This window comes from Capra hircus, chromosome 7 (genome assembly GCF_001704415.2).
Source record: "Capra hircus breed San Clemente chromosome 7, ASM170441v1, whole genome shotgun sequence".
Classification (NCBI taxonomy): domain Eukaryota; kingdom Metazoa; phylum Chordata; class Mammalia; order Artiodactyla; family Bovidae; genus Capra; species Capra hircus.
In genome coordinates this window covers 36808215-36834314 of record NC_030814.1, presented here as the reverse complement: position 1 = coordinate 36834314, position 26100 = coordinate 36808215, and the positions used below count along the sequence as shown (strand labels likewise).

Sequence of the window (26100 nt, the reverse complement as noted above, 5' to 3'; positions counted from 1 at the left end):
CACTCCAGAAATTTTCAGAATTATCACCAAGCAAGACAACAAAAGTCCCCAGAGAGTAAATAGAATTCCCTTTATATTGTTAATGTCACCTTGACCTTCCCCTTTATCCACCGTCCTTTCAAGAAGCAGGCCCCTATTCTGTGGTCTATAGTCTCTCAGTCAGTTCAGTTCAGTCACTCAGTCGTGTCCAACTCTTTGTGACCCCATGAATCGCAGCACACCAGGCCTCCCTGTCCATCATCAGCTCCCCGAGTTCACTCAGACTTGCGTCCATCAAGTCAGTGATGCCATCCAGCCATCTCATCCTCAGTCGTCCCCTTCTTCCCCTGCCCCCAATCCCTCCCAGCATCAAAGTCTTTTCCAGTGAGTCAACTCTTCACATGAGGTGGCCAAAGTTCTGGAGTTTCAGCTTTAGCATCATTCCTTCCAAAGAAATCCCAGGGTTGATGTCCTTCAGAATGGACTGGTTGGATCTCTTTGTAGTCCAAGGGACTCTCAAGAGTCTTCTCCAACACCACAGTTCAAAAGCATCAATTCTTTGGTGCTCAGCCTTCTTCACAGTCCAACTCTCACATCCATACATGACCACTGGAAAAACCATAGCCTTGACTAGACGGACCTTAGTCAGCAAAGTAATGTCTCTGCTTTTGAATATGCTATCTAGGTTGGTCATAACTTTCCTTCCAAGGAGTAAGCATCTTTTAATTTCATGGCTGCAATCACCATCTGCAGTGATTTTGGAGCCCCTAAAAATAAAGTCTGACACTGTTTCCCCATCTATTTCCCATGGAGTGATGGGACCAGATGCCATGATCTTCGTTTTCTGAATGTTTAGGCAGTTATTTTCATGCATTTATATTTATATTATTTAATATCCAAGTAGTTTGTATCTTTACACTTTCACTAGGGATGGAGAGCAGAAGGAGGAGGAGTGAATACTGAGGAGCATAGATTTTTCTTGTTTTGCAATTCTATCAATGTTTTCTCCCTTCATTCAAGTTAAAAATTCACTGAATCTGTTTTCTTAATGGATGGTTTACAGAGAAACAACCACTCCTCCCCCAACACCTGCTCCCCCTTCCCCTACGATGTAACCATGATTTCTAATGTTGCGTGATTTTAAATAAGGATTCTTGGCAGATTTGAAGAGACACCTTCTGTCACTGGTGATATAGTATACAAATTGCTAAAGCATCTCTTGTCCCCAGGAAAGCCTCTCTTCGCATGCATGTGTGTGCACCAAAGAGTTAAACAGTGCTGGCAAGACACCACGCATGTGTTAATTCCTTTTGCAGCAGCACGCATCACTTCCACTTTGACCTCATAGTTAATCTGCGTGATGGTTAATCACGCAGAGACTCGAGTATTTCTTTTAAACACATACACACACCCCCAACACACATACATACTTGCTGCCCTCTAAAAGAAAAAGCAAAGCAAACATAAACAAACCTAAAACGATGGACCTGGGAGAATATGTGTGAATGGTGGTGGTGGGTGGGGGGGGGGGACATGAATATGTGTAAGAGTGTGCCCGCGTTTCTCATTCTCTTATTTGTCTCCTATGCCTCTCTCCCTGTACCCTCCCCCTGCCTCAATTATATTATTCCCCTAGACTTGAAAGCTGCTCCCTGAGCTGATGCTTTGATGGTATCTGCAAGCGTTTGTGCTGATGTTATTTCTGCCCCCTGAATATTAATTCCCGAAGCTGGTAGCAATACAGCTCCCCAGTGACGGACCTACTAGAGGCAGGTGGGGGGAGCTACCATCAGATCATAAGCATAATAATAATACAAAGGGGAGGGATTCTTCTGCAACCTAGAGGCTAAAGGCAGGGGAGGAAAAAAAAAAAAAAAACGATGAGTTTGACAAATATATGGAGCACAGGAAGCTCAGTCTACTCGACTCCTGTATTTTCACAGAAAATGACGGTGTGGATTCTGCTCCTGCTATCGCTCTACCCGGGGTAAGATATGCCCTTTTCGGCGTCGTTTTGTTTCAGAGAGGTGGGGGAAGGGGTGAGGACCGAGGAACTAGGGAGACCACCCAGATTTAAAAGACTCTTCTGGGATTTGGGGCTTTGTTATTTAGAAGAATGTGAATATGTGGGGCAGGAAAAGGAGGGAGAAAAAAGGAAGGTCACTTTCGTTTATTTATTTATTTAATGGGTTTTATTTCTTTCCTTTAGAATGGAAACGCTAACGCCATAAAGACTTTGCGTTTGGGGAGTAGCATTTTGATAGTACTGCAATCTGATGTCTAGGTGGGCTGTGCTGATACATGCTGGCATTTGAGGCCATGTTGGAGGCGTTTGGGTGGGGGTCTGGAAGAGAAAACTACAAATGGGGTCCTGGCGTACACCCGGCAGATGTGTTTGTCTGTGTGTGTGTTGGGGGATGGGTTCTGCTCCTGTGACCAAAGTATCTCTTGTTTTTGCACCTGAGCGGTCTTAAGATCAGTGAGCCAGGTTTTCTATCCAGCCCTATTGACCTGGCAGCAGACTCCCTGGTCGGGTAACATGGTTCAGCACCAGGGACAGCAGTCCTGTCAGGGCCAAAGGAAAAGAAGCTTGTCTAATCCCATAAGACAACTTTATATTTACACAGGACATTGTCATAGTAAAGACAGGATGCCGATGGAGCAAAGGAGCACTAATGATGTTTGGGGACCCTGCTTTGATTATCCTTTCCCCCTCCTTGAGATAGGAGGGGCACTGTTGGGCATGGGGTGGAGAATGTAATTAATGCATGGAAGGATATAGGTCTGGAAAATAGTTGGCTTTGCTGCAGTGTTGAAAAATATGCTGAGCCAGGTAAATGTGATGCCAAATTGGGAAGTTAGACATTAATGTCTTAGAGCCTTATTGCACTGAATGGAAAAGATGGGAAAGGATTGTATTGTGAAGTGTTTTGCACCTAATTTTTTTTTTAACTTCATTGCACCAAAGATATCAAGGAAATATCCTTTCACATATAGTTCATCATTTATCCACCCACAAAAACAACCCCCCTGACTCAACACACACCATCAGAATTTTCAACCAGATCCAAAGGCAGGTTAGAGGTCTATTGTACTTATATTAGTTGCACTCTTCTTTACTGTTACTTTGAGACAAAACTCTAAAAATACCACCCCTAACCCTTACTCAAAAACAGAAAAGAAGAAAAACTAGCTATAGAAGAAACCAAGCCATTGCCTAAGGTTTTCCTGGGAGTTGACACTGGTATGTAGTAGTTGTAATAAAGGGAGAGAAAAGAGATGAAGGTTAAAATATTTTTTTATTTTATTGGAAAGCTAACTTTGTTGATCCTGCATTTTCTGAAGTAGATAATGAGAGGGAAAGATTTCAGTAAAAAGGAGACCCAAGCAAAACAAGGAGTGAAAGTCTCTCTTTGGAGTTTCCAAGTAAACAGAGGGGCCTGCTTAATCTACCAGTACTTTTTATACCTTCCTGCATTACTATAAAAATTGAATGCATTTTCTTTAAGAGTGTCAGATTAAGTAGCTTTCTCAGAAGAGGGCCTTTTACTGAAAATAGTTTATGTGTTATGCATTTTAGTGGCATACTGGAAAAACAATGTTTTTAATTAAAAATTATACACATTTTACTATTTAATGTAGTATGTAGCCTTTAATTTGTTTCAGAAATTAGGGAATTTATAGTTACTTGTTGATAGTAGGAACATGAGAATGATGTTTTTCTATTTATGAAACCTGTGGATTAAAATACACTTTCCTTCCCACACACTTATATTCATTTTAGTAAGCAACTTTATACTTAAATAGATGAGTACATTTTTATGTATTTTATCTCCAAGGGACTTATTTTAACCAAAAACATGCAATTTTATTATTTGTAAGAGTATCAAATTTAAGATGTTTTCTTATAGGAACAGTCCTACCTTTTCTCAGTAATGACAGAGAATGGAGTCATTGTAGCTTGGTGCAGAGAATGTGATCAGAGTTTCAGTTTGTTGCAATCCCATAAAAAGAAAAAAAAAAGCCATTTGAATGGCTGAATAGAACTGGATGAAAATAGTAGCTTTGATCTCTGAAGCTGATCCTGAAGAAGGACAGCGAGTGACTAGAAAAATGTGAGTTTCTAGGAGAAATTTAAAAAAGGCATTTTGGGTAAACAGTGGTAGTAGAATCAGAAATTTGAAGGAATATTAAAAAAAATAATGACTTTTTATTTACATAACTTCAAAGAATAAATTTCCCTCATTAAAAATGACTAAATTAATTAGATTGTGTCTCTACAAAAGTAAAACAAGGGGGAATATGAATCACTGGCATGAGGATGTTTATTGCTAAAATCTCTTATGTGGGGGATAATTAATTTCTGAAACCCCAAACTATCTAAACTGTCACATATCTTTTATACAATGCTATCATATGAATCATCTGGGAAACTTTCTAAACTTGTATGATTCTTGAACCAAACAAGCTTGTTGTTTCCTATCTTTCCAAATTTTCCACTTGGCCTTATTAAAAAAGAAAAATCAAAATCACTTCCTCAGCATATTTACTTGCTTAGTTATAGATATAACATTTCTAGTAGTGTCTACCCTGAGACAAACATCTATCTGGGGGGGGGGGGGAGCGGAACGAGAGAGAGAGATTTATCACTCAGTATTTCCCAGGATGCAGCTGCCTACTACCTTCTAGACAAAACATCTGGACGGTAGGTAGAAATTTAAAAATCAGCTTTTAATTTAGTTACATAAATGCATCTGATACCTTAGACTCAGTTTAGAATAATCTCCTCTAGATAATTGAATTACAGACTATTTAGTGATAGAGGCCTCTGTTCTACACATTTTAAAATTTGCATCATATCCACAAGGATTTCTCTTCAGACTGGAAGAATGTAAGACTGAGTTTAGAGATTTTATCTTTGTTGTGAATATTATTTTGCTAGGACCGTGACTAGAATAACTTCCTAGTAATTCCAAGACAGACTTTCTACAATTTAAGTACAAATAGGCTTTACCAGGGCTTCCGTGATAGTTCAGTTGGTAAAGAATCCACCTGCAATGCAGGAGACCCTGGTTTGATCCCTGGGTTGGGAGGATCCCCTGGAGAAGGAAATGGCTACCCATTCCAGTATTCTGGCCTGGAGAACTTTCATAGGCTTTACTGAAATGACTTAATTCTTGTTGAAGAGAAGCAGAATTTACCAACCCAAAATATGCCTCTTCGGCATAAGGATTATTTTAGGCTTATTATTTTTAACAAACAGCAGATACAGGTGTGAACCTTAAAACTGAGTGGAAGTTACCTTTTGTAAGAGGCATTCAAATAACAGAGATCTCCATGTGTATGAGTATCTCCATCCCTGTACCAGAAAGAAGAGTGTGGCTAAATAGCTAGAAACTTACCAATGGTGAAGGCAGAGACTTGAATCTGCCTAACAACTATCCCCTTGTTGACAGTGCTTTACTCAATAAGTGCCCTTAACTGGCTCCCTTGCTCACAACATCTTTTGTCTTTAACCAGACACTGTATGTAAGGAGGTGGCTTGGGCCATTTGAAGGACTTAGCTTTCCTGGGTATCTCCTATGTATACAGAAAGTATACATGTTATTACATTTCTGTTTCCTATTTTTTTTTCTTTTCTCTTGTGAATCTTATTAATGCAATGATGTCTCAACCAAGAATCTACAAGTGTAGAAGGAAAATTATTTTCCTCCCCTACATGACTGCCCAAGATCAAAGACCTTGGAAGACTGGGAAAAACTGTCGAGTTAGTGCATTTTAGGAACTGTTTGACCATCACAGGTGTCCAAACAATTTAAGTGCTTAAAGATACAGGATTTCAGTAGTGGTGGGCACATTTCTTATTCAGACAATTATGAAAGAAAGAATTCATCCTCCTGCTACTGGTTATAAGAAGTCCATGTGGGTTATAAAAGACTTATGTGACTTCTTCAAAGGCAGAAACCAAATAGTTACAATGTAACATCAAGTTCAGATTTTCCAATCTACTTCTGTCATGTGTATACATACACTGAACTAGATTTTACATATAAATATTAATATATAGATTTTAATGAACATACAGTTATGCAATCTATTTCAATGTATAAAATATATTTATTTTATATCATGTGTGTATATATATATATACACACACACACACAAAATTTTACTAACATTTGTTAAGAAGTTTTTGTCAACCACATTTGACTTGGAAACCAAGATTATAGAGACATTAGACTTGCTTAAAAGCAACAGATAATTAGAAGTAACAAAATAATGATTAAGTATGTATGTGGATAGAAATAGAGGTTTATAATGATAAATGTGTACATTTATATACACTTCACGCCATCCTGGGGTTCTTTCCTGTGTCGCTTGGGAGTTTTCCAGGAACCAGGTGTGGCTCTCACTGCAGTTAATCGCACTAATCCCCCCCACCCTCCTCCTCCCCACCCCGGCACTGCTAGTAGCAGTGAGTTGAGGTGAGTTCCACGCATGACCTGCCAACTGCGTTGATGCAACTGGAGCTTTCTCCTTTCTGTGGCTGCCAGCATTCACCACCTGCTTATCATATCATCACTTTGCCCCAGACCCCTTCTCCTGAAGCAGGATCTCAGAAGGCCTGTCACCTCCCTGCCTTGTCTCTTGGGCCATAGCCACTCTGACCTTGATGCGTCCTTTGCTAAATATGACTTTTCTGTATAAATAAAAGGTGATTGGGCATGTTCTCTCAAAAAATATTTTAGAATTATATGTTCATACATGATAATGGTAACTGGTTACATTTTATATCTGTCACTATTTTCCAAATTTTGTTTTCTGTTTTGTTTTTTTCTTCTGATTTTTTCCATCAGGTTCATTTGCTCAGTACTGCTTACTTATAAGTGTAGTTAACCGATCAATTTTAATTGTTATAATTATCTGATTCTACCATCATACAGTAGAAGCTAGTATGGATATACATTCTATTAGCCCACTAAATAACTTTAAAGATTGAATTTATCTAGTAGTGTGGCTCGAGGTCCTCAGTCTGCATCAGTCACTCCATTTTAAAATGTATCTTGTACTTTTGATTGAAAGCTCTAAAAGATAGAAATAATCCAGTATTCAGTTATTTTATTAGTTTAATAACATATTAAATGATGTTATTTAATACCTGGGAAAAATGTTTAGAAAGTGTATTTTCTTAATTGTTATGCGTAACTAAAGCATAGTTTAACCTGTAATTCAGTCATTACCCAAAAAGTTAACCTCTCCTTGTCATCCCATTTTCAACAAAAACTTTATCTTCTATTGAGAAAATTTATAAGATGACTTGTTGAATGTTGTCTCATAGTTTTCCTGCAAAAATTCTATATTGAGGCAACCATACTGAATATGAAAGTAGAAAAAAGTGCTGCTGCTTCAATATCTGGATATCTTTCTCTTCAGTGTGTAGATATTTAAAGTTAACAGTTTTAATCCCCTCAATCATACAAGCAACAGCTTGATTAACTTCTTTGGTATGTGAAAACTTAGAGTGCTTTTTTCATTTCTAGAGGAAAACAATTTACACTTTCCAGATATTGGGGCTTTTTTTTCCTGAGACTGTTGGTGTGCACACTTTTTCTCCTTCTATATCTTTGTAAGTTAGATGAGGAAAAGAATATTTTACTTTTCTGACTTTTAAAACAAGACATAGAATAGTTCTGAAAATAGTCCAACTCTTCCTGAATTTTGATGGTGGAGTAGGGGTTAAGATTTCCCCAGTCATATATTTCTAGTGCAATATACCACACCATTCACCTATAGTCTTCCTTTTTCTCTGTAAAAATAAGAAAAATACTTGGATTGTTTTGAGATGTAAAAGACCTCTCCAGTTTGCTTTACTGGGAAGGTTATTTGCTATTCATTTCTTCTGTATGCTAGAGAATATGTATCTTTTAAAAGGAAACAAACAAACAAAAAAACACTTTTAAGTTACAGATTAGTGATTTAGGGTAAAAATAAAATTTAACTCCAAATCACATTAATCCCTACAGAGTAAAATAAGAGGGCAAATATGGTAATAATTCTATATTATTATGAAATCATTATGTAACTCTCAAGATAAAGTGCTATGTAAATGCTAAATAAGTAGTCCTGATATTACATTCTCTACTTATTTATAAATAAAACCATATGAATACCAAATAACATAATAGTGGAGAAAACAAAAGGTGCTTTTTAAGCCAAAGTCCTTGAAATAATTGAAACCCTGCCATGAACACAAGTATCGTAGTAGAACCAAAGTCTATGTAGTGAGACAGATAAATAACAAGTTCTATAATTTATTTAGGCACATTTAAATTAAATGGCCAAAACAAACTGAATATAACTTGTCAATATAACCTGTCAATATAACCTTGGTAGAAAGAAATAAATGCCCTATTTGTGTTCTTTTGTGCAGGTTAACAGTCCCTTTTTATAAATTGCTTTTGAAAACACATATGAGATACAGTAAGTAAGGGAAAAACTCAAGTTATAAACTATAGAAGTGACTAGTATTTCAGCTAGTTCTATGCTAGTAACTGGGTATATAACTATGGGGTAGCAAAAGCCATAATTCTGTCCTCATGGAGTTTGCAGTCTCTTGGGGTGGCAGGCAATGATCAAAGTTTTACTAAGTTTTACCTTAGGTAAATACTACACAGCAAAGTCATATGGTGCTATTAGAGACTATGACAGTTTTCTAACTGGTAAAAGCATAGGACCGAGAAATTAAGTTAGATCCACAAACTAGCTAAAACTGATCTACAATCATCTCATTTGTTGGTTTTAATATTTCAACATCCTTTCTTTGTTATAATAGTTATTGCTGGTTTTTTTTTTTTTACCTTAGTTGAAGAGGTTTTTTTTTTTTTTTCACTTAAAAATGAGTGGTATTTTTTGGAAGAAAAGTGGTGAAAAAATTTTAATGTTCTAAAAACAATTTCATTTTTTACTATTTAAAAGTTATGTAGTAGACTAGAACTATGTTAAGGATAATTAAATAATGTAGTACATCATATGTGACATTATTTTAACACAAACTAAATTTACCAATCAATGGCCAGTTGAAAAGCTTATGCTCTGCTCATCCCCATCCAGTAAATAGGTCTTCAAGTTACAGATGCATAAAAGTAGATTTATTATCCTACCACTGCCTCCAGCTGAGGCATCTTCCCTGATTCTTTGTCAATCCAATATAGTCAACTACGTCAAATGGGGAAAAGCAGACACATACACACAGCCATCTTAAATATAAATACCTGTTGAGCATTAATTAAATTCAGAGTTGGATACAATATGATAAAAAACAGTGGGAGTTTGAAGATTTTAAAATCATGTGCAAAATGTACTGTGTATGACGTTTAAAAATATGTACAGAAGGAGACTGTGGGGCATGCAGGATTTCAGTTCGCAGACCAGGAATTGAACTTGGGCCATGGCAGTGAAAGCCAAGAATCCTATCTACTAGGCCACCGGGGAACTCCCTCAGTTACTTTTCAATAATAATAAACTATAATCTTTGAGCAAGAGAATAGATGCTAGGAATTATGTTAATAAATTATCAATTTTTAAAATCTATTTTACCTATTTTATTCTAGTATCTCCTCCCTTCATCTAAGTCTTAGAATAACCAAATATTTATTTAGTTTCTTTAAATAATCATCATTCTAAAAGCCTGGTGTCCTATACTTACGAATGTACACACAAATCTGCAACTTTGGATAATGCCTTTTTTAATCTTATCAAATATATATTATATAAGAGAAATTGAGTAAATACATATTCTTCTTAAATGATTCCAAATGGAAGAATAAGGCCTTTTAAATTTGAGGTGGTAGTGATTGTTGGTGGTAATAATTTGAGAGAGTAATCATATATTTCTTATTCTTAATGGAAAACTTTTTCAATAATAGTTCTTAGAAGGAAAATTTAAGTGATGATTTTTATTTTTTTTAAAGTGATGATTTTTAAAGTCAATAGCAATATCTTGATAATTCGAGGTAAAAATAATTATTTAACCAAATTATCTCCCTTTAACTTTGTTAATAAACACCTGCATTCTTTATTTTAAAATTAGTTCTTAATAATTTTCAGAAAAAACTTCCATATTTTAAAAAAGTGTACATTTGAAATTGATTATTCTTCATTAACTTCATCAACAAATATTAAATTACTTAAATTACTTAAATAATTACTTTATAAGCTTCATCAGAATTGATGCTTTTGAACTGTGGTGTTGTAGAAGACTCTTGAGGGTACCTTGGACTGCAAGCAGATCCAACCAGTCCATTCTGAAGGAGATCAGTCCTGGGATTTCTTTGGAAGGAAAGATGCTAAAGCTGAAACTCCAGTACTTTGGCCACCTCATGTGAAGAGTTGACTCATTGGAAAAGACTCTGATGCTGGGAGGGATTGAGGGCAGGAGGAGAAGGGGGCGACAGAGGATGAGATGGCTGGATGGCATCACTGACTCGATGGACGTGAGTCTGAGTGAACTCCGGGAGTTGGTGATGGACAGGGAGGCCTGGCGTGCTGCGATTCATGGGATCGCAAAGAGTTGGACACGACTGAGCGACTGGACTGAACTGAACTGAACTGAAGCTTCATAAACCCATTATTTCATTAGTCAAATTATAATAAATTTGAAAAATTTAGACACTTTTAGCTTATTTCTACCTCAAGGTAATTTTTATTTTAATTTTTCAGTCAGTTCAGTTGCTCAGTCGTGTCCGACTCTTTGCGACCCCATGAATCGCAGCACACCAGGCCTCCCTGTCCATCACCAACTACCGGAGTTCACTTAGACTCACATCCATCGAGTCAGTGATGCCATCCAGACATCTCATCCTGGGTCGTCCCCTTCTCCTCCTGCCCCCAATCCCTCCCAGCATCAGAGTCTTTTCCAATGAGTCAACTCTTCGCATGAGGTGGCCAAAGTACTGAAGCTTCAGCTTTAGCATCATTCCTTTCAAAGAAATCCCAGGGTTAATCTCCTTCAGACTGGACTGGTTGGATCTCCTTGCAGTCCAAGGGACTCTCAAGAGTCTTCTCCAACACCACCGTTCAAAAGCATCAATTCTTCGGCGCTCAGCCTTCTTCACAGTCCAACTCTCACATCCATACATGACCACAGGAAAAACCATAGCCTTGACTAGATGGAACTTAGTTGGCAAAGTAATGTCTCTGCTTTTTAATATGCTGTCTAGGTTGGTCATAACTTTTCTTCCAAAGAGTTAACTGTCTTTTAATTTCATGGCTGCAGTCACCATCTGCAGCAATTTTGGAGCCCAACAAAATAAAGTGTGACACTGTTTCCACTGTTTCCCCATCTATTTCCCATGAAATGATGGGACCAGATGCCATGATCTTCGTTTTCTGAATGTTGAGCTTTAAGCCAACTTTTTCACTCTCCTCTTTCACTTTCATCAAGAGCCTTTTTAGCTCCTCTTCGCTTTCTGCCATAAGGGTGGTATCATCTGCGTATCTGAGGTTATTGATATTTCTCCCGGCAGTCTTGATTCCAGCTTGTGTTTCTTCCAGCCCAGCGTTTCTCATGATGTACTCTGCATGTAAGTTAAATAAGCAGGGTGACAATATACAGCCTTGACATATTCTTTTTCCTATTTGGAACCAGTCTGTTGTTCCATGTCCAGTTCTAACTGTTGCTTCCTGACCTGCATACAGGTTTCTCAAGAGGCAGGTCAGGTGGTCTGGTATTCCCATCTCTTGAAGAATTTTCCACAGTTTATTGTGATCCACACAGTCAAAGGCTTTGGCATAGTCAATAAAGCAGAAATAGGTATATTTCTGGAACTCTCTTGCTTTTTCCATGATCCAGCGGATGTTGGCAATTTGATCTCAGGTTCCTCTGCCTTTTCTAAAACCAGCTTGAACGTCAGGGAGTTCACGGTTCACGTATTGCTGAAGTCTGGCTTGGAGATTTTTGAGCACTACTTTACTAGCATGTGAGATGAGTGCAATTGTGTGGTAGTTTGAGCATTCTTTGGCATTGCCTTTCTTTGGAATTGGAATGAAAACTGATGTTTTCCAGTCCTGTGGCCACTGCTGAGTTTTCCAAACTTGCTGGCATATTGAGTGCAGCACTTTCATAGCATCATCTTTCAGGATTTGAAACAGCTCAACTGGAATTCCATCTCCTCCACTAGCTTTGTTCGTAGTGATGCTTTCTAAGGCCCACTTGACTTCACATTCCAAGATGTCTGGCTCTAGATTTTAATTTTTATAACTTAAATTTTTATTTTATATTGGAATATCATTTATTACCAATGCCAAATTAGTTTCAAGTGTGCAGCAAAATGATTCAGTTATACTTATACAAGTGTCTATAGTTTCTTAGGAGAAGGCAATGGCAACCCAGTCCAGTACTCTTGCCTGGAAAATCCCATGGGCAGAGGAGCCTGGTAGGCTGCAGTCCATGGGGTTGCAAAGAGTCAGACACGACTGAGCGACTTCACTTTGTCTTTTCACTTTCCTGCATTGGAGAAGCAAATGACAACCCACTCCAGTGTTCTTGCCTGGAGAATCCCAGGGACGGGGAAGCCTGGTGGGCTGCCATCTATGGGGTCACACAGAGTCGGACATGACTGACATGACTAGCAGCAGCAGCATACTTTCTCAATTCCTTTCCCATTTAGGTTATTACAGAATATTTAGCAGAGTTCCTTGTGCTGTATACTGTAGGTCCTTGTTGGTTATCTATTTTAAATACAGCAGTATGTACATGTCAATCCCAAACTCCCTATCTATCACCTCCTTGACCTTTCCCACCCTGGTAACTGTAAATTCATTTTCTACTTCTGGAATCTGTTTCTGGTGTGTAAATAAGTTTATTAGCATCAGATTCTGCATATAAGGGCTTCCCTGATAGCTCAGTTGGTAAAGAGTTCACCTGCAATGCAGGAGACCCCGGTTCAATTCCTGGGTTGGGAAGATCCGCTGGAGAAGGGATAGGCTACCCACTCCAGTACTCTTGGGCTTTCCTTGTGGCTTAGCTGGTAAAGAATCTTCCTGCAATGCAGGAGATCTGGGTTCGATCCCTAGGTTGGGAAGATCCCCTGGAGAAGGGAAAGGTTACCCACTCCAGTATTCTGGCCTGGAGAATTCCAAGGACTGTAGAGTCCATGGGGTCACAATGAGTCACACATGACTAAGAGACTTTCACTTTCACTTTCTTTCTGCATATAAGCAATTTCATATGATATTTATCCTTCTGTGTCTGTTACTTCACTTAGGATGATAATCTCTAGGTCCATCCATGTTTCTGTAAATAGCGTTATTTCATTCTTTATAATATCTGAGTAATACTCAATTGTATATATGTCCCACATCATCTTTACCCATTCATCTGTCAATGAACATTTTGGTGCTTCCACGTCTTTGCTGTTGTAAACAGTGAGGCAGGGAACACTGGGGTGCATGCATCCTTTAAAATCAAGTTTTTCTCCACATACATGTCTAAGAGTGGGATTGCTAGTCATATGGTAGTTTTATTTTTAATTTTTTAAGGAACCTCCATACTGTTTTCCGTAGTGGCTGAACCAATTTACATTCCCATCAACAGTGTAGAATGGTTCCCTTTTCTCCACATGCTCCCCAGCATTTATTGTTAGACTTTTTGATGATGGCCATTCTGACTGGTGTGAAGTGGTACCTCATTATAGTTTTGATTTGCATTTCTCTAGTAATTAGCAATGTTGAGCATCTTTTCACATGCCTCTTGGCCATCTGTATGTCTTCTTTGGAGAAATGTCTATTTAGGTTTTCTGCTTATATTTTAATTGGATTGTTTGTTTTTTGATATTGAGCTGCATGAACTGTTTGTAAATTTTGGAGATTAATCCCTTGTCTGTTTCATCCTTTGCAAATATTTTCTCCAATTCCATGGGTTGTCTTTTTGTTTGGCTTATGGTTTCTTTTGCTATGCAAAAGCTTTTGAGTTTAATTAGGTCCCATTTGTTTTGTTTTGTTTTTTCCTTCATTACTCTAGGAGATAGATTGAAAAAGATATTGCTGCAGTTTATGTCAGAATGTTCTGCCTATGTTTTCCTATAAGAGATTTATAGTGTCCAGCCTTACATTCAGATCTTTAATCCATGTTGAGTTTATTTTTGTTTATGGTATGATTTGTAAACTAAATTATCTCAGGGAAGTCCCTTAACCCTCTAACCACCATTTGTTTTATACGTGTAAGATATTTAATTGATATTCATATATTGTGATAGGTGATGTTCACCCCTAATAACAGGGAGAGTGAATGGTAACAGAAATACAGTCATGTTTAGATGTTATAAGTTTAAACATCTTTCACTGTATGCCTTCTATTATGAAATGATGCTTAAAATATGGTTGAATTTCTCTGTAACTGATTTATCGAACATGCTGGAATTACATAGCTATGATCTAGAAACTATCTTTCTTTTTAAACATCATCTGTTGAATCTACCCCTCCCCCATCCAATACCACATCTGGACAATATATATCTAATGTCAAAATTTTCCATTCATTTTAGAGTTTGTAATCTCATTTTCAGGTATTAAATTCATCTAAATTGATCCTTCAATCTCTCACTCACTTTAATTTTTTCTTTTTTATTTTTCTGTTCTCTCATCAGGCCTGACTTAGATTTCTGCAGCCCACCTATTACATCATGTTCTAAAGGCTCCTCCTCTTTTTATTATGCTGCTTTTGGCTTTTTTCAAGATTAGGGTCAAGGTAGGAAGGACGGTTACATTTGCAGAAAGATCTTACTGTACTTTCTGGGTGAAAGAGGCCTACATGCTGAGTCATTCTTTCACGGGGGAGTTGGATGGGTTCTGTGAAGCTAACCCTCTTCCTCCTTCCTCCCCCCTGGGAACCTTGAGAATTGCACTATTCCCTGACATGGGTCATGCTGTAGGGACTTGATGTTTCAGGACAGTCCTTCACTCCACTCCAAAAATACATCCACCCTGACTTTCTACTAGCATTTTCTTACTAGAGTTGCATTATAAACTCTAAATAAACAGTCTTTTCAGGATGATTCCACCATGACTATTTTTCTGGCATCTATTTAGCTCAGGAAGAATGAATGAATGGAAAACAGACTCTGAAAAATTACTTGTCAGCTTCTGAAAGTAATGGTGTTTTTCTGACTCAGATTCACTATAGGGATTGTTCAAACCAGCCTATCTTCTTTAGACTTTTAGAGACCACAGGCCAAATTTTGCTAAGAATTCTCTGTCTACCCTGTGCTGAAACAGCATTAAGAAGTAAATAATGCAAGTTTTCTGTTTTGGGTAGAGACAGCAGTTATCTCTTAGTCTTCACTAACTGGTAGACATCTATGAGTGAGTTTCTTGACTTTGCTTTTCACTTGCCTTGAGGGAGAGGTGGAACATATGTCACTGTGAGGAGGGAATATGAAACTGCTGCAGCTCTTTCTGCACTTAGGCCAACAACCTTATTCCATAAGAACTGCTCTCTCATTGAATCTTTTAACTTCCATTATATGGTCCCAAACTGGGTAAAAGCAAAAGAATGCAGGACTGGTTTTGGCTTTCTCTAGCAAGTTCTGCCTCTTCTTGGGAATCCATCACAGTTGTGTTAAATGAGAGCATAACATTTCTCATTTTTTCTCAGTTCTGTTATGATAACATCTTTTTTTAGTATTTAAGAAAGTATATTTAGTACTATGTTCCCTGTTTGATTCATTTCTTCCTGATATCCACTACTTTGTTCCCCTTCTTCACATCTTTGCTCAAGTGCTGCCTTCTCAGTGCCTACACTGACCATTCAGGGCACTATTGCAGATTTCCCTCAAGCCTGTATTCACAACTCCAGTTCTCTTCTATGTTTCACCTTTCCTTATTATTTACAGTCTTCAGTACTTAGAAAATTTCTGTATATGACACCTACTGATTTATTGTTTTAATTTTTTTACTTTCTGTCTCACTCAGCTAGAATCCAGGATGGACGAGAACAGAGATGCTGTTTCGTCATCTGCTATACTCCAGACTGTTAGAGAAGTGCCTTGCTTCCGATAAATGTTCAGTAATTACTGTTTCATGGGGTTGCAAAGAGTCAGACACAACTGAGCGACGGAACTGGAACAAGAAAAGTGAAAGTGAAGTCGCTCAGTCATGTCTGACTCTTTGCAGCCCCCGTGGACTGTAGCCCTCCAGGCTCCTCCATCCATGGGATTCTCCAGGCAAGAGTACTGAAGTGGGGTGCCATTTCCCTCTCCAAGGGATCTTCCCGACCCAGGGATCAAACCCAAGTCTCCCTCATTGGAGGCAGATGCTTTAACCTCTGAGCCACCAGGGAACTGGAATCACTGTTTAATTAAGTAATAATAATGGCATTTCCCTTTCCCTGAAATTTATCTTCTTAAAAAAAAAAATCTTTTCATCTTTTCCATAGCACCTAAGTCCAGCATACATGGCTGGTGACCAAAACAAAAAAGCAAGTCCTACAGTATAGTGCAGTCCGTAAGAGCATAAGCGATGGACCTACACTTCCCTAGTATTCACATTTCTACCCTTAACATTCACTACTTGATGACCATTAGTAAACTTGCTTCACTTCACTCATCCTTAGTCTCTTCGTATAAAAACAAAGAAGATAATAATTCCTCTTGTTTATTTTGAGTAGTAATTGACATAATACATTGAACATGACACATAGTAAGCATCTCTTATATGTTGTTGTTATTGTTTTTACTACTACAGGGTCGTTACCAGTAGCCTCTCCACCCCTATTAAACTTTGAACTTGGGGAAAGTACAGGAGAGGGGTTTTTTGACAAAAATTCTGTAATTCTCTATTCCCTTGTCTTAATTTGTATAAGATGAAAAAATTGGATAAAGCTCCCTAAGTTTCTGGAATGACAATATTGTTCATTCATTTTAGATCAATATTATATATAATAAAATGTCTATTATGCATGGACCAAGTCCCAATAGCAATGAAATATGTGCTGAGACATGGGCCTTCTTCCTGAAGACAGTTTCTTTAACTATATGCAAAGAAGAGAGAGCTGATATTTTTCTATTCAGGTTTTTGACTGATTCCTCATTTTTTTGTGTGTCCCTTATGGATCTGATAACAGAGTGAACTTCACCTCCATCTGTCACCTAGGTTACTGCATCAGCCATCTAATGTACCTTTCTGATGCCAGTTTTGCTGCCTTCTGATTCATTCTCCATACAGCAGAGAAACTTTTTTCCTAACAATTATTTTCCTAAATACAGATGTAATTTAGATTCAATGAACTGTTAAGAATTTAAGTGTAGAGTTAAATTTTCTCAAATGTATGCACCAGGAAAACCACCACCCATGTGTATATAGCCACACATGTATTAGTTTTCAATATAATGAATGTAAAAAAGAATCAAGCTCTCAAGCACTATGTTAAATGCAGAATGAAAATAAATGCGAAGTAGACAAATTTCCTCCTTCTTGCCTCCTGCCTTCTTGCTATAAATAGTTATTGCATTCCTAATACTTGTTTGGCACTGTACTAGGGATTGGAGATTAAAATGGAATAACAGACATCTTCATAATCCTCTTAGACATTGCAATCTAGGAACAGGCAGTAAATAAACAACTTTCAAATTGTGATAAATGTTACATAACTAAAAGGTGTGATGTGATGAAAAAAGAAACAATCTATATTAGAAAACTCAGAAAAGTCCTATCTGAGTAACAGATAAGAAGTTGAGATTGTAAGCATATTAAAAAAAATTGAGCCATGAAAAGATTGAAGAGAAGCCCTTTCTTATTGTAGGTAACAGCAGGTTCAAGGGCCTTGAATAGAGGGAAAATTTGGTGTGGGTCAGGAAATAAAAATAGCCCACATGTCTAGAGGACAGTGATCATGGATGAAGAGGTCAGGATATAGGATCTGGGAGGCAGAAGGCTACTTCATATGATACAGTCTTGTGGCCATAGTGAATATTTTAAATTCAGGAAAATACTTCATATAATAATACCATCAGTTTTGTTCTTATGGAAGAACTGTGTCTCTATGATTTGGGGAATGGTGAGGGTTGCAGTTTGCCTAATAATTTTAAGTTGCTTAGCAATTAACTAAACTGTTTACCTATAGCTTCCTTAGAATTATATATAGTGTTGCTCTACATCTTGCTGCAAAATCTTAGCAGAAAAAAAAAAGATTGATTCTGCTATTATATCAATTACTTAAAACATGGTCATTATTTTGGCATCATTATGAATGCCATAAAATTATGGCACTATCAAATGATTACACTATATTTAACTTGTGTGTTTAAACATGTATTTTTATAAAGATAAATGTTTTGCATCTAAAAAGTAGAAAAGATAGTTTAATTCCAAATTAATAGGTTTTCTGGGGAGCAGTTATTGGCCTGAATGATTTTTAAATTTTAACAGATTCTCACAGGGAACATTAACAAATGTACATTTATTCCTATCCATAAGATATATTATTGAACTTTATCTACATAAAATAGAACCACAGAAGGTAATACTTCTTAGAGCTTGAAAGATATACAAAAATCTACACATCAAATAAGAAAAAAGAAAAGCTACCATTTTATTAATAAAATGTTTCCTTTTCCTCAGGGGATTTTTTAGTGCTTAGGCTCACTTACTCACACTTCATAGGAAATTTGACAAAAGTCTCATGTCAAAGAATATTTTGAAAAATTCAGTGATTTACTTTACAGCATAATAGTTTTATTTTTAAGTTAACATACAGACAGCAAACTGACGTGTATCAGTGTACAGTTGTATGAATTTTAACACACATGTAAATTCTTATAATTCAGTATCCCAAATCAGGCTGCTGAACAGTTCTACCATCAGACAAAAAAGTTCCTCCTATAACCCCTTGTAGCCACATCCTTCCCTCACTCTTAACTCCTGGAAACAACTACTACTTCATCACTCTAGTTTTTCTTTTCAGGAATGTCATAGTGTAGATTCAGCATACTGCCTTTGAGTGTCAGCTCAGTTACTGTGGTGTCAGTAAGCACATGAAAAGAAGTCCCATATTACCTTGAGATAAATGCAAGCTAAGACCACAATGTGGTAACACTACACACCGACCAGAATGGGTAAAACAAAAACAGTACTGACAAGACCAGGGGTTGGTAAGTACATGGACCAAGTGGAACTCTCATACGTTACTGGGGAGAATTAAAAACAGGGAACAATTTGGCAATTTTGTGTAAGATTAAGCATATAGCTAGCATTACTGAACAACCTCACTCTGATTTGCATGGGAGAATTGAAAACTTACATTCTAGAATAATGGATTTTATATTTATGTGATAATTTTTTTCAGAAATGCTTACATAAATATGATCATATCCAGTTTTCCAGACAAAATAGTGTTTTCCTTTATTTGACTTGAGAATACATTCTTGATTGAATTGATACATTTCTTAATGGTTATATGATCTGCTTTGATTCTACTTGTGACCATGTACCTGAGGAGATTGGAAAGACTGGATAGAATGATGATAGGGCCAGTGCAGGGAGAAGCATGGATTCTGTGGGAGCTCCTTTTTTAATGTGTGCAACATGTTTGCAATGCCTTGAAAAAGGTAAAAATTCACTACTGAGAAAAGACAGTAAGTTATTCCCTTAAGACATATTCTTTGAAATATGAATTCATTATCCTATAATGATAAAGCAGTCAACCTATTGCGTGACAAGGATCTAAATTTGTAAAAATATAAGTGACACAAATTGACCTTTTTTTATCATATAAACTTTTAGTTTCTCTATAAAGCCTGCATGCTGATTTAAAACACCTTTAAGCTTTGGGTGAAGCTGTGATATTTCAAATTCCACTGGGAATTTCTTTTACATTGTTCCAGATTTCTAAGAACAAAAGTAATTTTGGACTTTCTATGTTTATTGCCAGCGTGGAACTTTTTAAAACAACATCTACTATATTTTCATAGGCAAAAAAGTAATATTTCCAAGTGCTGAGAATAGTGTTCAGCTCATAGACGCTGTCTGTGAATAATAACAAATGAGTGAATAAATATACAACTTCTGGAGTATTCATAATTCTTAATTATGTAAATTTACTTGATGTAGAATAGAGATAAAATGGACTATTCATGTAATGAAGGGAGAGGGAAGGGGAGGAAGAAAACTACTAGCAACAAAACTGAAACCTGAAACTTGATTAACTATTTTAAGTGATTGATAACACACTGATTTTTATCTAGGGAGAGCCAAATAATGAAAACTTAAGAATAGTCTACTAAAAGTGGTCACACCACAGGAACAAAGTTCAAATTTGCATGAATTGAACTTGAAAGATTATAGCACAATTTTAGAAAAGAAAAAAAAAATTTTCTTTCTCTAAAGAAAAATTCCCAGACTCGTGGTCACTAGGATGTATACATATTGGTAAAATTTCCATATAAAAATGAAAATTCAGTCAGTCCCCTAAACAGATTTGCTCCTAGTTCCAAACATCTGTATATTAACAAAATGAGGATAATATTTCATTTCTTGCTATGACAGAATAACACAAACTATAGCAATATAAATTGTCCATACATCTAAAGTATATTTGAATACATGTCTGAATACATGTTGATAATGGATGCATACCCAGGCTTTGTTTTTATAAACTGGTTCTCCAGGACCTGTATACTATTTTGGAACTGTTTGACCTCTTGTTCTGGGACCATGAGAAAATACACATTAGTTCTTCTATCCACCTGTTGCCCCCTTGTAAGTAAGAGGACAACTTTGAAAGTTCATGTTTATTACCTTCTATTTTGCTAGAAGAGGAAGCAAAAGTTTATCAGTTCAGTTCAGTCACTCAGTCGTGGCCGACTCTTTGCAACCCCATGGACTGCAGCACGCCAGGCCTCCCTGTCCCTTACCAACTCCCAGAGTTTACTCAAATTCATGTCCATTGAGTTGGTGATGCCATTCAACTATCTCATCCTTTCTCCTTCAACTTTCACAGCATCAGGATCTTTTCAAATGAGTCAGCTCTTTGCATCAGGTGGCCAAAGTATTGGAGTTTCAGCTTCAACATCAGTCCTTCCAATGAACACCCAGGACTGATCTCCTTTAGGATGGACTGGTTGGACCTCCTTGCAGTGCAAGGGACTCTCAAGAGTATTCTCCAACACCACAGTTCAAAAGCATCAATTCTTCGGTGCTCAGCTTTCTTTTTTTTATATAAATGTATTTATTTTAATTGGAGGCTAATTACATTACAATATTGTATCAGCTTCCTTTATAATCCAATTCTCACATCCATACATGACCACTGGAAAAACCATAGCCTTGACTAGACGGACTTTTGTTGGCAAAGTAATGTCTCTGCTTTTTAATATGCTGTCTAGGTTGGTCATAACTTTTCTTCCAAAGAGTTAACTGTCTTTTTATTTCATGGCTGCAGTCACCATCTGCAGTGATTTTGGAGCCCAAAAAAATAAAGTCTGCCACTGTTTCCACTGTTTCTCTATCTATTTGCTATGAAGTGATGGGACTAGGTGCTGTGATCTTTGTTTTCTGAATGTTGAGCTTCAAGCCAACTTTTTCACTCTCCTCTTTCACTTTCATCAAGAGGCACTTTCTGCCATAAGGGTGGTGTCATCTGCATATCTGAGGTTACTGATATTTCCCCTGGCAATCTTGATTCCAGCTTGTGTTTCTTCCAGCCCAGCGTTTCTCATGGTGTACTCTGCATATAAGTTAAATAAGCAGGGTGACGATATACAGCCTTGACGTACTCCTTTTCCTATTTGGAACCAGTCTGTTGTTCCATGTCCAGTTCTAACTGTTGCTTCCTGACCTGCATACAGGTTTCTCAAGAGGCAGGTCAGGTGGTCTGGTATTCCCATCTCTTTCAGAATTTTCCACAGTTTATTGGGATCCACAGTCAAAGGCTTTGGCATAGTCAATCAAACAGAAATAGATGTTTTGTCAGTTCCCCCAAATGTTTTATATCTAGAGAAAAATATTGCTCTTACCATAGAAAGGGAGATGTGGGACTGATTACAGAGGCATGTTGATAGAAATAAACTTCATATCAAATTGGAGGTGCTGGTAGACAGAGATCAGTCACATTCTACCATGTGACAATGTTTCTGTTATTGCCTTGCACTGTGATTTAAGTGTTGCATTTTTTTTCTAGCTGTTCAGGTATTTGTCTCCCAAAATAGATGAGATGTGTTTTGATAGCAGCATCGTGCTTTGCACATCTTTCCATCTGCAATGGTACTTTGCACAAAAGATTCTCAAATACAGGCTGATTAACGGAAGGATAGAGAAATCTAAATTCACAAGGCATTATTTCCCAAATCCCACCACCTTCATGACTCTTGCCACATTTCAGTGACACTAGGCTATGTTTTTACTGACTATTTTTCATAAACCAATGTCTTTTAAATCTACCTTGTGCTTATGCTTAGTCACTAATTCACATCCTCCTCTTGCAACCCCATGGACTGTAGCCCACCAGGCTCCTCTGTCCATGGAATTCTCCAGGCAAGAACACTGGAGTGGGTTGCCATGCCCTCCTCCAGGGGATCTTCCCAAAGCAGGGATCAAACCCATGTCTCCCACATTGCAGGCAGATGCTTTACCATATGAGCCACTAGGGAATCCCAAGCCATCAGGGAGCCCTTAAATCTAACTAGTTTATTTAATAAACTTAACAAAAGTAATTAAACCCAGAAAATGAGTTTCATTTTTCATAATAGAAGAAAACCATAAAGTAAATACAGTGAAGCCACAACAATGTTATCAAGTTTTCATTATACATTCTTGTCTACCAGAGGTGCAAAGCTTGCTGGTACTCCTCTTGAGAAAGTAGGTTAGCAAATTGCAGAATGTGGATAAAGACACATTACAGATAAACTGAGACTTATCTTTAATATGATTGGATGAGCTAGTAGAAAACTGAAATGAGGAAAACTCTAATTATAGATTTCAGTATCATTTAACTGTGTATCTATGACACTTAAAATTGCTTTGGGTACTAGCAGCGAGTGTCTCAGACTTTTGGAAACACTAAAATAAAGTGATTTTTTTTTTTTACTTTATTTTACTTTACAATACTGTATTGGTTTTGCCATACATTGACATGAATCCACCACAGGTGTACATGCGTTAGTGATCTTAATAAGACATAGGATCTTGATTCAAAATGACACTAATTTGAATTTTCAGTATACCTTGAAACACTGTAGTAAGTGACATTTATTTGACTTGCTTGAGAGCAGTTACCAACATGCTGTTTATTCAGAAAAGGAAGTCCAAGTAGCTCTGTCATACACTTGCAGTAGCTCTTCATCCAGGCTGCACCTTAGAGTTAGTGAATATCATTGCTGCCATCTCATCCTAGTCTAATTAAATTAGTATATTAAGCAGTAAGCTTTCAGCACTGTTATTATTTTAAGCCCTCTGGGTAATTTTAACATGCTGCCAGAGTAAGAACAATTGGTCTATAGCCCACCAGGCTCCTCTGCCCATGGAATTCTCCAGGCAAGAACACTGGAGTGGGTTGCCATGCCCTCCTCCAGGGGATCTTAGTATCAGACATGGTAGGCTGGACATTTCACATTCCTGGTGAATGACAGTCATCACATAAATGAAGAAATTCAGAGTATTTCCTTTTTTTATTATTATTTTTTTTATTTTTATTTTTTTTTAATTTTAAAATCTTTAATTCTTACATGCGTTTCTTGAACTATTTTTTGAGGGTAAATAATTATATTCCTCTCTGATATTAACTTTATAGTTTGCTCTCTTCTGTGGTTAAAATTGGTCTTGGATGTCAGTAGTCGGAAAATAGCAAGAAAGGCAAACTTCCTGTGTGTTTCTAGAGCGAGGGAGAATGGCCCCCAAAGCTGCATTGGCCTCATTTGTCACCATGTGGTCACAGTCCAATAACAGTGCAAGTAAAGTGTCTAAGCTCTGCCACCGTGTAGAAAAATTTTTACTGCATAAGAGCAACATACTTGGAGCTCCATTTCAGCTAACTGCCTTCTAAAAATTCTGCATTGGTGTATAGTGTACAGGATGAGCTTTGTCCAAATAATTTAGGTTTTGCACATTGTGTCTTTTTCCTGTTTGCATAGGTCGTCTTATCTTCTAATTTTATTTTTTTGTTTTTTTTTTTTTTTTTTTTTTTTTTCATTCTTACACTTTTGGACTCAGAAGAGGTGACATAAAGGTCAAGTAACGATGAGAATTGATCGCATGTCTGAGTGGGGGGGGGGGGGGGGGGGGGGGGGGGGGGGGGGGGGGTCATGTTTAAGCATGTAAGAAAAAAAAAAAAAAAAAAAAAAAAAAAAAAAAAAAAAAAAAAAAAAAAAAAAAAAAAAAAAAAAAATGTAAAGACAAAAGTGAGAATATTGTTTATCCTTCTTGTGTATTTTTCATTTTCATTATTGTAGTCTTCATCTCTTTAGGTTTTCTTCATGTTTTCTCTTTGTTAAAAACTTGTAAATTCCCACTCTCTGCATCCATTCTTCTTCTGAATTCTTTGATCATCTTTAGATCATTTTTCTTTACTCTTTCTCCAGTAGAATGCCTGTCTCCATTTCACTTAGTTTTTCTGGGGTTTTATCCTGTTCCTTTGTCTGTTGCCTCATTTTGTCTAAGCTGATGTTTGTATTTTTATGTCTGTGGTAGAATAGTTCAGTTTCTTGACCTTGGAGAAATCCTATGAGTCCCAGCAGAGCAGTCCCCCCTGGTCACCCAAGCTATACACTTTAGGAGTTTCCCCTAAGAGGTCTGCTTGGGTCCTTCTGCTGTGGTATCTGACTATGTGGATGGTCTGGTAGGCTTAGTTGGTCCCGAATCTGGTTGGTTGCCAGGCCCAGCTTTGTTCAGATGCTGCTGGACTATTTAGACTTTAGGCAGCCTGTCTGGTGATGGGTTGGGGCCGTGTTCCTGCCCTGTTAGTTGTCTGGCCTGGGGCATCCCAGGACTGGCACCCATAGGCTTCTGGGTAGGGCCAGACTTTGGTACCAATGAGCTGATATGGCAGCTGCTGTGTTTCTGCAATATATCTGATGCCAGCCTCTATGTCCCCAAAGTGAGCCATAGCTCACACCAGGAGACTTTCCAAGACCAGGTTAGGTCTGGCCCATGCTCCTAACAAATTACTGGTCTTGCCCTTGGGTTCCAGTGTGCATGAGGTTTTTGTGTGCTCCGTTAGAGTGAGCTCTTGTTTTCCTTAGTCCTGTAAAGTGAAGTGAAGTGAAGTCACTCAGTCGTGTCCGACTCTTTGAGACCCCATGGACTGTAGCCTACCAGGCTCCTCAGTCCATGGAATTTTCCAGGCAAGAGTACTGGAATGGGTTGCCAGTTCCTTCTCCAGGGGCCCTTCCTGACCCAGGGATCAAACCCTGGTGCAGGCAGACGCTTTACCATCTGAGCCACCAGGGAAGCCCTGTGAGGCTCCTGCAATTAAGCCCTGCTGGCCTTCAAAGCCACACGCTCTGTTGGGCTTGTCTTTCATCCACCAGAACACTGGCTTGTGGAACCTGACTTGGGGTTCATAACTCTCACTCCTATAGAAGAATCTCTCCAATACAATTATTTTCCACTTTGTGGATTTGACTATATTGTGAGTCCACCCCTCCTGCCCATCTCACTGTGGTTCTTTCTTTCTATCTTTATTTGGAGAAGATCTTTTCTGGTAGGATCTAGTCTTCTTTTTCTGTCTTTTTTATTTTTAAAATTATGATAGTATAATAAGACATTTATACGAGACGTGGAAGATACAGAACAAAGTTATAGATAGTTCCACTATAGTACTTATTTTTTAAATAGATAAGTTAAAATTTGTAGTTGAAGTTTCAATATAAGACCCTCAAAAATTAAGAGAATGAATATACAGAAAAGTAGAAGGACGTAGTAGGCCTGAAAAGCACCCTGATAGTTTCCCGTCTTTTTCAGCTATGGTTGTTCTGCAGAGAGTTAGGGTTCTGGTGTGCTTGGGAGACTACTCAATTTTTCAGATTTGTTGTACTTCACACAGCAGTAGTTCACTCATTTGTATTGAATGGCACTTCACTCTGTAAATATGCCATATTTTATTTGTGCATTCTACTATTTATTTATGTTATGTGA

The 26100-nt window shown here is 37.5% G+C and overlaps 1 protein-coding gene across 2 annotated transcripts in view; it reads left to right on the top strand.

The window, feature by feature from the left end:
- Positions 1531-26100, top strand: part of GABRG2 (gamma-aminobutyric acid type A receptor gamma2 subunit) — a 134325-nt gene continuing 109755 nt past the window's right edge. For both annotated transcript variants that reach the window (XM_005683368.3, XM_005683367.3), the window contains exon 1: positions 1531-1966. In XM_005683368.3, coding sequence (XP_005683425.1) covers positions 1860-1966 — 107 coding nt within the window. In that variant the 5' untranslated portion in view covers positions 1531-1859. The remainder of the gene's footprint in view (positions 1967-26100) is intronic.